Raw genomic sequence first — 16,643 nt, 5'->3', positions numbered from 1 at the left:
CCAAGAATGACAGAAAATTCAGTAAAATCAATAAAAACACACACAAAAAATAACAACTAATTTGGCAGTGTTGGAAAGAAGGACAGACAAATCTGTTTCCAGTTACTGAAGTCCTATGCACATCAAAGTAAGACCGTTTTCTTTGTCCATTTGAAATACACTTCCCCTTTCAAAAGAAAAATCACCCATTAAATATGTTGTGTTATTGATGTAAAAAATGTATGCATTTAGGCTATTTGGGTGATGCAATCTCTTTGTTTGTGCAACTACTAGAATTCAGGACACTTTCAGGTTTCCTCGATTTCAACACCCTCTTGTCTAGTGGGTAATGGAAACTAGTGGTGAGGTCATAAGATCCTGAAATAGATTCTGAATAGACTGAGGTCCCAGGAGGTAAAGGCAAAAAAAAGGCCATGGTGGCGGAGTAAATACAATATAGCAAGTAAAACACTGGAATGGTAGATTTGCAGTGGAAGAATGTGCAAAGTAGAGAGAGAAATAATGGGGTGCAAAGGAGAAAAATAAATAAATAAATACAGTAGGGGAAGAGGTAGCTGTTTGGGATAAATTATAGATGGGCTATGTACAGGTGCAGTAATATGTGAGCTGCTCTGACAGCTGGTGCTTAAAGCTAGTGAGGGAGATACGTTTTTCCAGTTTCAGAGATTTTTGTAGTTCGTTCCAGTCATTGGCAGCAGAGAACTGTAAGGAGAGGCGGCCAAAGGAAGAATTGGTTTTGGGGGTGACCAGAGATATACCTGCTGGAGCGCGTGCTACAAGTGGGTGCTGCTACGGTGACCAGCGAGCTGAGATAAGGGATGACCTGAAGCCAGTGGGTTTGGCGACGAGTATGAAGCGAGGGCCAGCCAACGAGAGCGTACAGGTTGCAGTGGTGGGTAGTATATAGGGCTTTGGTAACAAAACGGATGGATCTGTGATAGACTGCATCCAATTTATTGAGTAGGGTATTGGAGGCTATTTTGTAAATGACATCGCCGAAGTCGAGGATCGGTAGGATGGTCAGTTTTACAAGGGTATGTTTGGCAGCATGAGGGAAGGATGCTTTGTTGCGAAATAGGAAGCCAATTCTAGATTTAACTTTGGATTGGAGATGTTTGATGTGAGTCTGGAAGGAGAGTTTACACTCTAACCAGACACCTAGGTATTTGTAGTTGTCCACATATTCTAAGTCAGAACTGTCCAGAGTAGTGATGTTGGACAGGCGGGCAGGTGCAGGCAGCGATCGGTTGAAAAGCATGCATTTAGTTTTGTGGTTGTGACCCAGAGACTCTTGACCATTTTTTGGGGGACTGTTCTTATGTCAGAAGATTTTGGAGTGAGTTAGTCATTTATTTTAAAATAAACGACTATGTTAATCTGAGGGACTCTGATATTCTGTTTTGTTTCGATCCAAATGATATGGACCCTGATTTAACTTTCATTGTTAATTTGTTTATCATTCATGGAAGATTCTTTATCCATAAAACGAAGTGGGCAGAGAACAAACCCCTCTTCACATTATTTAAGATATCATTTAAATATTACTTAGAAATTATCAGTAAATGTAAAAACAAAAAAGCAATACACACCATAAAAGTATTTAACAAATTGAAAATGAATCTTGATATGTAATTCCCCTGTCTGTTAGGTTTGTGTACTCTTGTTTATGTACTCTCGTACATGTACACTGTACATCCTAGCAGTTCAGATTAACAGCCCCATGCAGATGCCTCACTTCATGTTGCCAAAATTCAGAGTCCTACTCCTAAAAGTCCACCCCCATTGAAAGTATTCGTTTCCAATCAGAGATTAGTTTATCACATTAAGCACTACTAAAATCTTTCTAATCAGAGATGTCTTTGAAAACTACAGCTACATTGTTGCAGATGTAGCAGCTCTTGAATGGATGGAGAATTTAAACCGGAAGTACGTTTATGTTTTCTATTTACGCTTTTTGGTGCTGCATTCATTCAAAGCCTACGTTTGCGGCTTGTCTGAAAACGATGTCTGCAATGGAGGTCCCAGGACCAGAAAGCGATTGGAGAAGCCCTGCATTCCGACAGAAAGTTGTTGCACAAATGTGAGACAATTTAGTTTTATTAAAACTTTGTAAACGTTGCGATATATTATTTACTCCGCTATTATCACGACAGTGGCTAGCACACCAGTTAGCCATCTATGTTAGCTTCGCTACTGAACATGCTTGATATGAGGCCGTAAGCAATGCATCATCTGGGTTGATGCAGTTAGCTGCATGTGTTCTAATTTGACCATAAAAAAATGCCTGCAGTTTGAGAAGTTTTGAGACGAACTAATTGGCGTTCAGCTAAAGGTTAGCCAAACTAGCCTTTGCTATTGTTACTTCGCTTCCTATGTAACTAGCTAGCTAATGTTAGCTGGCTAGCTAGCTAGATGCGAGGTATAGTCATCACAGACCCGGTGACATTTCTTCTTGGCCTCATTTAGAGTAAATTGCAGTTAATCATCCATGAATATAATATCACTGGAATGTGTGTTAGCAAAATACAGCAGGCAAAAATATATAATCTTCCAACATTCGTTTGATCTTAATCTCTTTTTCAGTGAAGAGGCGATGAGAAAGGCTGGGACTGCACACACGAAGTCCAGCAATGATATGGAGAATCATGTTTATGTCAAAGCCAAATCTAGAGTGAGTGAACGTTTTTAATTTACACACACCTAGTAACCTCATCATGGATCACCAGACAACACTCAGTAACATTCTATATAATTAACTGGAATTATTGGTGAAGAATGACCATCTCATCTACACTGAACCAAAATATAAACGCAACATGCAACAATTTCAAAGATTTTACTGAGTCACAGTTCATATAAGGAAATCAGTCAATTGAAAGGAATCCATTAGGCCCTAATCTATGGATGTCACATGACTGATATACATCTGTTATTCCCAGAAAAAGTAGGGGCGTGGATCAGAAAACCAGTCAGTATCTGGTGCGACAACCATTTGCCTCATGTAGCGTGACACATCTCCTTTGCATAGAATTGATCAAGCTGTTGATTGTGGCCTGTGGAATGTTGTCCCACTTCTCTTCAATGGCTGTGCGAGGTTGCTGGACATTGGTGGGAACTGGAACACACTGTTGTACATGTTGATCCAGACCACCAGCATGTCTGATGAGTATGCAAGCCATGAAGATCTGGGACATTTTCAGCATCCAGGAATTGTGTGGAGATCCTTGCGACATGGGGCCGTGCATTATCATTCTGAAACATGAGGTGATGGCGGCGGATGAATGGCATGATCCTGTTACGGTATCTCTGTGCATTCAAATTGCCATTGATAAAATGCAATTCTGTTCGTTGTCCTTCGTTCATGCCTGCCCATACCATAACTTCACCTCCACCATGGGGCACTCTGTTTACAACATTGACACCAGCAAACCGCTCGCCCACACAACGCCATACACACTAAACTGTCTGCCATCTGCCCCGGTACAGTTGAAGAGCACACTTCTCCAGTGTGCCAGTGACCATTGAAGGTGAGCATTGGCCCACTGAAACCGGTTACGACGCCGAACTGCAGTCGGTTCAAGCCCCTGGTGAGGACGACAAGCACGCAGATGAGCTTCCCTGAGGACGTTTCTGACAGTTTGGGCCGAAATTCTTCGGGTTGTGCAAGCCCGCTGTTTCATCGGCTGTCCGGGTTGCAAGTCTCAGACGATCCCGCAGGAAAAGAAGCTGGATGTTGAGGTCCTGGGCTGGCGTGGTCTGCGGTTGTAATGTCGGTTGGATGTATAGCCAAATTCTCTAAAACAATGTTGAAGGTGGCTTATGGTAGAGACATTAACGTTACATTCACTGGCAACAGCTCTGGTGGACATCCCTGCAGTCAGCATGCTAATTGCATGCTCCCTCAACTTGAGACATCTCTGGCATTGTGTTGTTGAAAAAACTGCACATTTTAGTACTCTTTTATTGGCACCAGCACAAGGTGCACCTGTGTAATGATCATGCTTTTTAATCAGCTTTGTGATATGCCATACCTGGCAGGTGGGTGGATTATCTTGGCAAAGGAGAAATGCTCACTAACAGGGATGTAAACAAATGTGTGCACAAATGGAACATTTCTGTGATCTATTAGTTGAATCATGGAACCAACTCTTTACATGGTGCATTTATATTTTTGTTCAGTATAATAATGGTGTTATTGTTTAATTCTGAACAGGAAGAATACTTGTCCCTGGTAGCAAGGTTGATCATTCACTTCAGAGACATTCGTAAGTACCCCACATACTTTTCCTATCTGCAATGTAGGTCTAACTCTTGTTCATATTTTGAGACAACTATTCTGTAAAGTTGAGTTACGTAATGGTATATTTTTTGTTTTGCAGATAAAAAGGCACAAGGAGGAGGTCTGGGTGAGTTGTTGTGATTTTGCTAAATATGTTTTCCCTTACTGAAAGACATTCAGAAGAATATCTATGTAGCTACTCATGCCGCTACCCATGTGTAAAATGTATATACTGTCACCCCTCTTCCAGATCCCATGAATGCCCTGACAAATCTCACAGGGGTTCCAGGGGGCATCGCCATGGGGCCTAGGCCACCTGGTGCACCCATGGGTGGCATGGGGACCATGGGGCAGATGCAAATGGGTCAGCATGCAATGGCAGGTGTGGCTGGAAATCCTCAAGCGAGTGAGTGTATTTCTGAAGCTATTTAACGTTCTCACGTTATTCATGTTTATTTGAATGCTGCTGTCTGTTAGCCCACAGAAACAATTGGATCAGTAGCCTACTGGTCATGACATTTTGATTTTCGATCAGGGACCTCCAAACTCATATTCCTGTGTCCTCCATGAGGCTCAGAGCATGTGAGCAGAGATGAGTGGGAGCAGAGCGAGGAGCAGAATTTGACTGCAGCTGGGGAAATGGACGTGGAGCGCTCTGTGTGCAGTGAGCTGGATTTCCGACCGCTCAACTCGGCTCACAGGCACTGCTCTACACTCATATTTCTGTTTCCTCAGTAACGCTCAGGTGTAGTGCTTTTCCTCCAGGGCTTTCCCCAAGTTCTCAGCTGGAGGATGTGTGTCTGTTTTGTCCTCATCCTCCCTGTAGTAGGAGGTCCAGGGCAGATGCAGATGCAGCAGATTGCCCAGCAGCAGTCCATTCAGTTCCAGCAGTTCCAGGCACAGCAGCAACAGACAGCCATGCAACAACAGCAACAGACGGCCATGCAGCAGCAGCAGACAGCTATGCAACAACAGACAGCCATACAGCAGCAGCAGTTTCAGGTCCAGCAGCAGCTGAAGCTGCAACAGTTACAGCAGCAACACCATCAGAACCAACAGCTCCAACAGCAGCACCAAAACCAGCAGCAGCAGCAGGCCCAAAACCAGCAACAACAGAACCAGGTATAACAGGGATGCAAACTTGTCCATTTTTGACGATGTTCGCCACTTGGATCTCAAAATAGGTCATCTACGTGAGTTGTGTAGAGCTGTAAAATACGGACAAAAAGTGTGCAGGCGTAGTGTATCACCCATAGTGCTATACGAAAGAGCCTCGAACAGATCTTCTCCCTGTGATCACTACCTTCTCTCTCTCTCTCAAAATGAATGACTGAGCACAGAATGTATCCCTACATGGCCTACAAATAGAATATCAGAGTGTGATGTCAGATTTGTCATGTCAGAATGAGTGCTTCATCCAATATCACGTGACAGCTGTGAGCAGCCAGCCACATCCCCTAACCAGCCATTAGCCTACTCAGCTGCTTCTCTGTCCATCCTTTCTGTGCTTCTCCCATCAGTTTTTAAATGTTATTTTGCCGTGATGGCGAGCTGGGGTGTGCAGACGTTATTGGAGCGGCTCTCTGCGCAAGCGAAGTGGATACGCCTCTTTTCATTTCGTCTGTAAGAACAATAAGGGCAGTTGGCTTCGCTGTCACCCAACCTCTTAGTGCCATAGAGGAAAAACGGAGCACATTGACAGTCAGGTTTGCCATAAGTTTCTAGCCCAAACCACTCCTTACCGGAGCTACCATCTCCCCCTTTCTACCTCTAATTGGTACACATTTTATATAATTTTATAAACCATGTCGCTGGCAATTTTAAACTACTTGCGCGCCTCACATTTTTGGATGGATAATAAGTGATCAAGGGGCAAACCCTGTGGTATCATGATACTACTTGGTATCGTGATACTTGACCTGGTATCACATCGTTAGTAAAATGTTGGTATTGTGACCATTCTTTTCACCTTTGGCCCCTCACCAGTTTGTGTCCCTATATAAGCTCCAATCCCCACCATGATGGCATGCCTAGATGTACATCAAAAGCTAACAGAGACATACAGAATGCAGTTCAATTGGTTGATCTTTTGGTAAATAAATATAAGGATAACATTTGCATATTTTGGGGCTTCAAATAATCTATATTTAAGTATTTACATGCCTTCCCCATCTCTCTTCAGATGCACCCATCAAGGCTCCAGCAACAACAGCAGATAGTTCAGTTACAACTCCAACAGCAGCATGCCCAGGCCCAGGCACAAGCTCAAGCCCAGGCCCAAGCCCAGGCCCAAGCACAAGCCCAGGCGCAGTCCATTCAGCACATGGTCCAGCAGCAGCAGCAGGTTCAGACCCAGTCTCAGCCCCAGGCGGCCCAACTACCCCCCCACTCCCAGCAGCAGCAGGGCATGGTGCCCCAGTCTCTCGCTGGACAGATGACCTCCACACAGCACGTGCCCATCAGCTCGCTCAGTCAGCAGCAGCAACAGCTCAAGATCCAAGCATTGCAGGTAAAGCAGAGGTGGTGTTATGGAAAAATATTAACTATGTTTAGTTCACCCTCTGTAGAATAGTGGTGACCTTTTATTGTCCACTCTAAATTCGTAATCTCGAGTATCTGGGATAACACACCCATTCCAGTATCTTTTTTTTTTTTTACACACCCCTCTGCTTGCTTCCCTATGCGTGTGTGTTTGTGTATGTGCTGTGTTCTGTTTGTGTGGCCAGGCTAGAGCGATACAGCAGCAGCAAGTCCAGCAGGCCCAGCAGGCAGCACAGCAAGCCCAACAGGCGGCAGCCCAGGCCCAGCTAGCTGCAGCAGTACCTGGACAGGTAAGAACACAGCACTGCAAGCTGATGTGTAGTGGGACTCATTGACTGACTGGGGACTGCCACTTGTCACTGAGCTTGGCCTGGAGTGAGTGCACGCTTTCAGATTCACCCCTTTTGAAATTTCAGCAGTTGATTTAATTTTGGGTCGCAAGCTCTTCTGTTGGTGTTAAATGACTTGAGGAAGACACAGGATATTTCTCTGTGTTGCCCGTTGCCATACTTAAGCTACTGCCATAGCCAGGAGGCAGTAATGCTTGTTTTATAGCTCAATGTTACCTACAGAGACTTAAGTTAGCATCTATTCTAATAATTGCACTGTTGCTGCTTGATGTCTCAGGCTAAGGGGTTCTTTGGTTTGAACTGAATGATGAGTCTCCTACATAACCCAGGAAATCAATTTAGTTTGTTGTCATTTGAATATGATGCTTTCTGAGAATTCCTTGATAGGCTTGGTACTCCTGTCTCTATCGCTTCCAAGCAAAATAGGGATGGAGCTAGGATTCACTTCCACAAGCCACTTCCCCCATCCCTTTCTTCTCTACCAAACTACAACTCACCTTGACCTCTTCTCCCCCCGCTACTTCTCCCTATTGAAAATCCCTGGAAGTGTGCTACTGCATTTCTCAGAATGAAACCCACGGGTGGGCTGCTGAGAGAAAATAAAGTTGATCTCCCAGAGGATGTCTCTTTATTGTACCTCACAGCAACGTTAGAATGTCTTGTTCCCCCTCCATGCATGTGTGTTGTTCATGCAGTGAATGCTGCAACTGCATGCCTACTCTGCCCTGCAAACCAACAATATTCTTTAACTCGGCTGCTACATCTACCAGCGCTACTGTTACTGTAGATGCAAATACATGGCATCATCATCCATTGAAGGGCCCCCATTCTCTCATCCAATTGACCAATAGATACTGTTTGGGAAATCCCTGCCAAACCTCCTACTGGGGGTACCAGTGAGGTTCCACCATTCAAAATGCAATGCCTATCTACGCAACCGTTGTTTGATGAAACCATTGAAATAGTTTCCAGACTAGAATGTTTAATAAATTAATGTTGAATAATTTAGTAACCAAAAATTGAGATCTATGTTATTTCTAGTCAGTTGGCAATGTTGACCTACTGCACTTAGCTAAGCCATTTAAATAACTGTCATACACACTGCGTGGTTTGGCCTAAAGAGGAGAGGGCGCATGTCCCCACTGGCTACGGCTGGCCTCATCACTGTTGTCATGGCAACTGCTTGTTCTGACTCCGGAGACAGGGTCACATGCTTGGCAACGCTGCCTGGCTGTCTCTCTCTCACCAGGGTTTAAGATATGACTGTAATTGTGGCTCTATCTGTGTGTCAATGAGTGTGCGTCCATGTGTTTGTGCATGTCTGCTTGTGTAATGTATTTTACAGATTTTGCTCCTGGGAGTGTGCTTGCATGTGTCCGAATGTGTTGTTTTTTGTGCGTGCATGTGCATCATCTCCGCTAATGCATTGCATTTCTTGTTTTGCTTGTGACATGTATGTTGTCCCCTCTGTCCTCCAAGATGATGATGCCCCGCCTTGGGATGCAAATTCCACCCCGGTTGCCCCGCGCTGCCCCGAACCCCGCCATACCTCCAAACTCTGCTGCCATGGGAGGACAGCAAATGCCACAGGTATTTACGCAAGGGTAGAGTGACCAGGTAGTCTTCCTACTCTGACCTGACCCACATGGTGACCACCACCTCTCCTAAAACCGTGTCCCTCTGGTGTGCTTCCTTATGCCAACCCTCATCCCTCAGTGCAGCCCTCAAATCTCATCCCCACTCTACCCAAACCTCCACTTCTGCTTCTTATACAGACCAGTGGAATTAGATCGGATAGTAAACATCTGTTCTCATGCTCAGTATAGATATGTATGTGGATTCATGGAAAGAGAGCTGTGCCTTTTACAAGCAGGTTCCCATTTGGAATCCATTAAGGGCAGGCCTATAGATGTGATTGGGAATGCTGTTGTTTATTTTGCTCAGTGTAAGGGCGTCTGGCCAGTATTCATTGTGTATGGTAAGTACCAGTAAGACAACTATTTTCTTCCTATCTTCCTCAGTAGGCACTCAGGCCCTGGTCGGTGTAATGGCTGAAGGATCTTTTCCCCCTGCTATCTAGGATGGATGGTAACGTGATGCAGCATCCAACCAGCTAAAGATGTGCTGGGGTCTCCAGTGATTGGTTCGTCTGGTGTGAGCCCCCAATTTTTATTTTCACTCCCTCCATAGGTTCAGCAGCACCAGATGATGTCATCGCCCTCGCCGGTACAGGTGCAGACCCCCCAGTCCATGCCCCCCCCTCCCCAGCCACAGCCATCCCCACAGCCCCCGTCCTCCCAGCCCAACTCAGTCAGGTGAGCAAAGATGACAAGCCCACTCTCTCCCTTTATGTGGTGATTTTATTGACTTGAATATGCCATTTTTATTTCAGGTCTAGTCTTGAAATAGAATGGCTTTCTCTGGTGTCAACTGTATTGCGTTTCTTCACAGCAGTTCTGGTCCCACACCGTCGCCAGGTGGCTTCCAGCCTAGCCCATCCCCCCAGCCCTCGCATAGCCCAGCCACCACACGCACCCCCCAGAACTATAGCGTCCCCTCCCCAGGACCCCTCAACACCCCAGGTACTGTCCCAACTCCTCGTTGGAGCAGAGGTGGGGGCCTTAGCCCCTAAATATCATACCTTATAGTAAGGATTGTTTTACTTACTATAGTTTACATCCTTAAATCGGCTCTATGTAGGATTTTGATTTGTCTGGAACCGTATCATTTTCTATTTACATTCTATGCCAAATATTGGAAGACCAATAAAGCCTTTCCCAGTGTCCCCAAGACTATGTAAACACATTGAATGTACCCGAGGATTCTAATTGTTGTCCAACGTGGTTGTCTGGTGACGTGAAGGGAACCCCAGTTCAGTGATGAGTCCATCCGGGGCCAATCAGCAGGAGGACCAGCAGTACATGGAGAAACTCAAACAGCTCTCCAAATACATCGAGCCGCTGCGCAGGATGATCAACAAGATAGACAAAAATGAAGGTATGCATTCACGCCATGCTCTTTCTTACTTTTCTTGCCACTCTTGGCTGTTCCCACTCACTAAAGGGAGTTTGCGTTCCCAACAGATAGGAAAAAGGACCTGAGTAAGATGAAGAGCCTGCTGAACATTCTCACTGACCCCAACACAAGGTAAAATAATACAAGTGTGTTGCTTATGTGTGTCAGTGTCCATCCAAGTTTGTCTCAGCAATGGTTATTGAATGATATCTCCTCTCCCGGACTTGCAGGTGTCCTCTCAGAACCTTACAGAAGTGTGAGATAGCACTGGAGAAACTGAAGAATGATATGGCTGTGGTAAGCATGAGACTGTGTTGATAATCTTTGTGCTGTTTAATTGCTCCTTGGTTTTCAAAATGTCTTTCTGTTGTGAATTCCTAAAGGTTACCCATTGAATGTGAATCGTCAACAATTCAACAAAACGTTTGCTTATTTAGCTCCTTAACAACAGCCTTTTTCCTAAACCTGTTCTAGCCGACGCCACCCCCTCCACCTGTGCCCTGCACCAAGCAGCAGTACCTGTGCCAGCCCCTCTTGGATGCCGTCATGGCAAACATCCGCTCGCCTGTCTTCAACCATTCCCTGTACCGTACCTTCGCCCCAGCCATGACAGCCATCCACGGGCCGCCCATCATGTGAGTTTACCCACTCCTTCATGTCCAGAAACACTACACTTTAGGTCTGGGTAGGAAAGTATTTTTTGACGGGCATTGTGGAGCATCCCTGCTTTAGATCTGTCTACCACTCTGTCGTTGATACAAGACCATCCTCATTTCCTACAGTGCATAGAGAAAGTGTATTAGAGTACAGAAGCTGTGGGATCAGGCCATCATCTGACACCCATGTATATTCTCTCTTCACTCCACAGGGGCCCCATCATCGCGGCCCGGAAGAGGAAACACGAGGAGGATGACCGTCAGACCATCCCCAACATCCTGCAGGGGGAGGTGGCCCGTCTTAATGCCAAGTTCCTGGTCAACCTGGACCCTTCGTTCTGCAGTAACAACGGCACTGTGCACCTCATCTGTAAACTAGGTGAGTTAAGGGCTGAGGTAGGCAACTAGATTCAGTCGCGGGGCGATTTTAGTTGGAGTGGATGTTCTGCTAATTGTTTATTTTATTTAACCTTTATTAAACTAGGCAAGTCAGTTAAGAACAAATTCTTATTTACAATGATGGCCTACCAAAAAGCAAAATACCTCCTGTAGGGACGGCAATTAAAAATTGAAATATAGGACAAAACACACATGACATGAGACAACACTACATAGAGACCTAAGAGAACAGTACAGCATGGCAGCAACACATGACGACAACATGGTACAAACATGATTGGAAACAGACAACAGCACAATGGGCAAGACGGTAGAGACAAAAATGCATTACGCGAAGCAGCTACAAGTGTCAGAGTCCATGATTTGAGTCTTTGAATGAAGAGATTGAGAACTGTCCAGTTTGAGTGTGTTGCAACTCGTTCCAGTCGCTAGCTGCAGCGAACTGAAAAGAGGAGCGACCCAGGGATGTGTGTGCTTTGGGGACCTTTAACAGCATGTGACTGGCAGAATGGGTGTTGTATGTGGAGGATGAGGGCTGCAGTAGATATCTCAGATAGGGGGGAGTGAGTCCTAAGAGGGTTTTATAAATAAGCATCAACCAGTGGGTCTTGCGATGGGTATACAGAGATGACCAGTTTACAGAGGAGTATAGAGTGCAGTGATGTGTTCTATAAGGAGCATTGGGGGCAAATCTGATGGCCGAATGGTAAAGAACATCTGGCTGCTCGAGAGCACCCTTACTTGTCGATATATAAATTACGTCTCCGTAATCTAGCATGGGTAGGATGGTCATCTGAATCAGGGTTAGTTTGGCAGCTGAGGTGAAAGAGGAGTGATTATGATAGAGGAAACAAGTCTAGATTTAACCTTAGCCTGCAGCTTTGATATGTGCTGAGAGAAGGACAGTGTACCATCTAGCCATACTCCCAAGTACTTGTTTAAGCTCTAAACCCTCAGGTAGTAATAACACTGGGGGGGGCATTATTCTTACCGAACCACATGATCTTTGTTTAGGAGGTGTTCAGAACAAGGTTAAGGGTAGAGAAAGCTTGTTGGACACTAAGAAATCTTTGTTGTAGAGCGTTTAACACCAAATCCGGGGAGGGGCCAGCTGAGTAGAAGACTGTATCATCTGCATATAAATGAATGAGAGCACCTCCTACTGCCTGAGCTATGTTGTTGATGTAAATTGAGAAGACAATGGAGTCTAGGATTGACCCTTGGTGTACTCCCTTGGTGACGGGCGGTGGCTGAGACCGCGGATGTTCTGACTTTATACACTGCACTCTTTAAGGTAGTTAGCAAACCAGGTAATGACCCCTCAGACACCAACACTCCTTAGCCGGCCCACAAGAATGGAATGGTCTACTTTATATAAAAATAGCAGCACAACATTGCTTAGAATCAAGGGCAATGGTGACATAATTTAGGAAATTTAAGGTTGCAGTGACACATCCATAACCTGAACGGAAACCAGATTGCATACCAGAGAGAATACTATAGACATCGAGAAAGCCCGTCAGTTGATTGACACATTTTTCCAACACTTTGATAAACAGGGCAAAATAGAAATTGGCCTATAACAGGATCAGCTTGATCTCCCCCTTCTAAATAAAGGATGCACCATGGCTGCCATCCAAGCAATGGGAACTTCCCCAGAGAGGAGAGACAGGCTCAGCGATGATAGGGGCTGGAACCTTAAAGAAGGATCTAAACCACCTGACCCAGATGGGTTTTTTGGGGTCAAGTTTAAGGATCTCCTTTAGCACCTCAGACTCAGTGAGCGCCTGCAGGGAGAAACTTTGTAGCGGAGCAGGGGGGAAAGTGGGAGGAGTATCGGGGCTAGTCGCATTAGAAGGGCTGGGAGATGAGGAAATGTTGGATGGGCAAGAAGGCATGGCTGAGTCAATCACTTATGGGCCAACCGCTAGTGTAGGGCATTGAGAGATGAAGACCGGGGGAAATATCACTATTCTCTCTCAAATATAAAATAAATTGATGCCTGACGTTATTCCTTGCCTCTCTCTTCCAGATGATAAGAACCTGCCAAGTGTGCCTCCTCTCCAGCTCAGCATCCCAGCAGACTACCCAGACCAGAGCCCTCAGTGGGCAGACGACGGGCAAGTGTATGGTAAGACACACTGGCTTCTCTGTACCCATACATTGCATTCGGAAAGTATTCAGACCCCTTAACTTTTTCCACATTTTGTTATGTTACAGCCTTATTCTAAAATGGTTAAAAAAAAAAAAATTCTCATCAATCTACACACAAAGTGAAAACAGGTTTTTAGACATTAAAAATAAAACACATACCTTATTTTTACATAAGTATTCAGACCATTTTCAATGAGACTCGAAATTGAGCTCATCCTGTTTCCATTGATCATCTTTGAGATGTTTCTACAACTTGATTGGAGTTCACCTGTGGTAAATTCAATTGATTGGACGTGATTTGGAAAGACACACACGTCTATATAAGGTCCCACAGTTGACAGTGCATGTCAGAGCAAAAACCAAGCCATGAGGTTGAAGGAATTGTCCGTAGAGCTCCTAGACAAGATTGTGTCAAGGCACATCTGAGGAAGGATACCAAACATTTCTGCAACATTGAAGGTCCCCAAGAACACAGTGGCCTCCATCATTCTTAAATGGAAGAAGTTTGGAACCACCAAGACACTTCCTAGAGCTGGCCCTCGGCTAAACTGACCAATCGGGGGAGAAGTGCCTTGGTCAGGGAGGTGACCAAGAACCCAGTGGTCACTCTGACAGAGCTCCAGAGTTCCTCTGTGGAGATGGGACAACCATCTCTGCAGCACTCCACCAATCAGGCTTTTATGCTTACTGGCTAGACGGAAGCCAGTCCTCAGTAAAAGGCACATGACAGCCCACTTTGAGTTTGCCAAAAGGCACCTAAAGGACTCTGACCATATGAAACAAGATTCTCTGGTCTGATGAGACCAAGATTGAACTCTGGCCTGAATGCCAGGTGTCACGTCTGGAGGAAACCTGGCACCATCCCTGCAGTGAAGCATGGGGGTGGCAGCATCATGCTGTGGGGATTTTTTTTCAGCGGCAGAGACTAGGAGACTAGTCAGGATTGAGGGAAAGATGAACGGAGCAAAGTACAGAGATCCTTGATGAAAAGCTGCTCCAGAGCGATTAAATCCTCAGACTGGGGCGAAGGTTCTCCTTCCAACAGGACAACGACCCGAGCACACAACCAAGAAAACGCAGGAGTGGCTTCGGTACAAGTCTCTGAATGTCCTTGAGTGGCCCAGCCAGAACCCGTTCTAACATCTCTGGGGAAGAGACCTGAAAATAGCTGTGTAGCGATGCTCCCCATCCAACCTGACAGAGCATGAGAGGATCTGCAGAGAATGGGAAAAACTCCCCAAATACAGGTGTGCCAAGCTTGTAGCATCAGACTCAAGGCTGAAATCGCTGCCAAAGGTGTTTCAACAAACTACTGAGTAAAAGGTCTGAATACTTATGTAAATGTGATATTTCAGTTTATTTTGTATACATTTAAAAAAATGTCCAAACCTGTTTTTGCTTTGTCATTATGGGGTATTGTGTGTAGATTGAGGGGGAAAACAATTTAATCCGTTTTTAGAAAAATGCTGTAATGTAACTAAATGTGGAAAAAGTCAAGGGGTCTGAATACTTTCCGAATGCACTGTATTAGTCAAATTGACTCTAACTTTGGGTGTAATGGAGAAAGTAGCTCAACATTACCATGACAGTTTAAAATGTTACATATATATTTATTTATAGCTCGTCTCAGGTTTCAATGCATTTTCGAGTTGATTTATGCTTTACTTTGTCTTCCTCTACTCTCCAGGTGCTAACCCCTTCCTACAAAACGTTCACAGAAATATGACCTCCAAGCTCCTACAGCTCCCAGACAAGCACTCAGTGACTGCACTTCTCAATACTTGGGCCCAGAGTGTCAGACAAGCCTGTCTTTCAGCAGCATAGACAAGAAGCTCACCTCACCTGTCCAGCATAACTTATCACTAAGACAGTGCAAACTGGAAGGAGTGGGCTACCACATCTTGGAGCACCAGCTCTCCCCTATCACTAGGGTGTGCTGCTGAGGGTTCTATACAAACTGTATTATGAGGTCCATTTGGGATGAGTTATGTAAAGAATTTTGAGTTGAGAAAATGTATAACCAATAACTGAACACGTTGCGGTGTAAAGCTTTGAAGTGTGTGTGTGTGTGTGTGTATATACTCATAAGGGATTTTTGTTTTGTTCTCATGAATAAAAACTTTTCTGTTCATCTGTGTTTTCATGAACCTAGATACAGGTAACTTCCAAAATAAAGGAAAAACTTCAGTAAATGAGTGATACGAAGTATATTGAAAGCAGGTGCTTGCTTCCACAATGGTGTGGTTCCTGAGTTAATTCATCAATTAACATCCCATCACGTTTAGAGTCATGTATAAAATGCCCAGTAGCTCATTGTTTTGGCTACTGTGGCTATAAGTGATCTCAGTGTCTTGGAAATAGGTGTCTCAAAGGATTACAGGGGGTTTAAATGGTGTCTGTCACCAGATGTTAACACAGTTGAACACTTATGGGAGATTCTGGAGCAGCACCTGAGGTGGTGTTTTCCATCAACAAAACACCAAATTATGAAATGTCTTGTAAGAACGGTGTTGCATCCCTCCAATAGAGTTCCAGACACTTGTAGAATCTATGCCAAGGCACGTTGTGGCCTAACACCCTACTTTAAGACACTGATGGTGTTTGTTTTGGCAGTTACCTGTACATCAATAAGACAAAATGCAACTAACTTGACCAACAACGCCACACCAAAATACGTTTAATAGGGAGAAATATAAATGTATGTACATTGAACTTAAACTTTATAAGTTAGCATTCAGTCAGTGGTAATTTACTGGAAGTCCTTCAGTGGCCATGGTAGGAGTCTGTACTTTTGTTAGTGTGGGCTGGGCCTGCTGTACTGCTAGTCCCTCAATGCATTGTTTCTCAGCCTGATCCTCTGTGGACACATTACATTTTTAACAATGCTTTTATATAATAAAAAGTAGTTCATTGCATCCGTGGTGGAGCCCAGTTTCATAATATTACCATATATCCCAGCCTTAGTTTTGAAGTAATCACGAAAAAACAGGCCTTATTTTGGGGCATTTTTCACCCTGCCAGCTCCTATTAGTTCAATTGAACACTGTGGCACCAACTTCCCTTCTGAACGTTCTAATCCCATTTTGTTGTACTATGTCACAATGGCAGCTTCGCTATAGTTGGCAATGGAGACCTACCTGCTCACGTTGTTTATAGTTAAAATGTAAACAACAAAATGTTACTCTGAGGTTGTCCCATTGTTTACTATAGGGAAATATAGGTATGTCTGTCTATTTTTGCCAAATATCT

General features: G+C 44.6%; 1 protein-coding gene across 3 annotated transcripts; it reads left to right on the top strand.

The window, feature by feature from the left end:
* The first annotated feature begins 1,949 nt into the window (after window positions 1–1,949).
* Window positions 1,950–15,523, top strand: LOC139388624 (mediator of RNA polymerase II transcription subunit 15-like). Of its 3 annotated transcripts, none has more exons than XM_071135394.1 (18): window positions 1,950–2,080; window positions 2,584–2,671; window positions 4,214–4,265; window positions 4,380–4,406; window positions 4,530–4,685; window positions 5,106–5,401; window positions 6,462–6,788; window positions 7,006–7,110; window positions 8,650–8,760; window positions 9,361–9,485; window positions 9,622–9,752; window positions 10,033–10,167; window positions 10,254–10,317; window positions 10,416–10,482; window positions 10,660–10,820; window positions 11,054–11,220; window positions 13,273–13,371; window positions 15,082–15,523. In XM_071135394.1, exons 1-18 carry the CDS (start codon window positions 2,004–2,006, stop codon window positions 15,216–15,218), a joined length of 2,325 nt encoding a protein of 774 aa, XP_070991495.1. In that variant the 5' UTR covers window positions 1,950–2,003; the 3' UTR covers window positions 15,219–15,523. The 3 variants fall into 3 exon arrangements, with proteins under 3 accessions (XP_070991495.1, XP_070991496.1, XP_070991497.1); XM_071135395.1 differs by having other exon boundaries at window positions 1,966–2,080; window positions 9,625–9,752; XM_071135396.1 differs by having other exon boundaries at window positions 1,966–2,080; window positions 5,109–5,401; window positions 15,082–15,522.
* The last annotated feature ends 1,120 nt before the right edge of the window (window positions 15,524–16,643 follow it).

The sequence above is a fragment of the Oncorhynchus clarkii genome, chromosome 29 (genome assembly GCF_045791955.1).
Source record: "Oncorhynchus clarkii lewisi isolate Uvic-CL-2024 chromosome 29, UVic_Ocla_1.0, whole genome shotgun sequence".
Taxonomy (NCBI): Eukaryota; Metazoa; Chordata; class Actinopteri; order Salmoniformes; family Salmonidae; genus Oncorhynchus; species Oncorhynchus clarkii.
The sequence above is the reverse complement of the archived record's forward strand: the minus strand, read 5'-3'. Positions and strand labels throughout refer to the sequence as shown.

Coding starts and splice junctions, on each gene's coding strand:
- LOC139388624 (XM_071135394.1), top strand. CDS start 2,004: ATGTCTGCAATGGAGGTCCCAGGACCAGAAAGCGATTGGAGAAGCCCT. Junction 9,753..10,032: donor AGGACCCCTCAACACCCCAG/GTACTGTCCCAA, acceptor GGTGACGTGAAG/GGAACCCCAGTTCAGTGATG. Junction 10,318..10,415: donor CTCACTGACCCCAACACAAG/GTAAAATAATAC, acceptor CCGGACTTGCAG/GTGTCCTCTCAGAACCTTAC.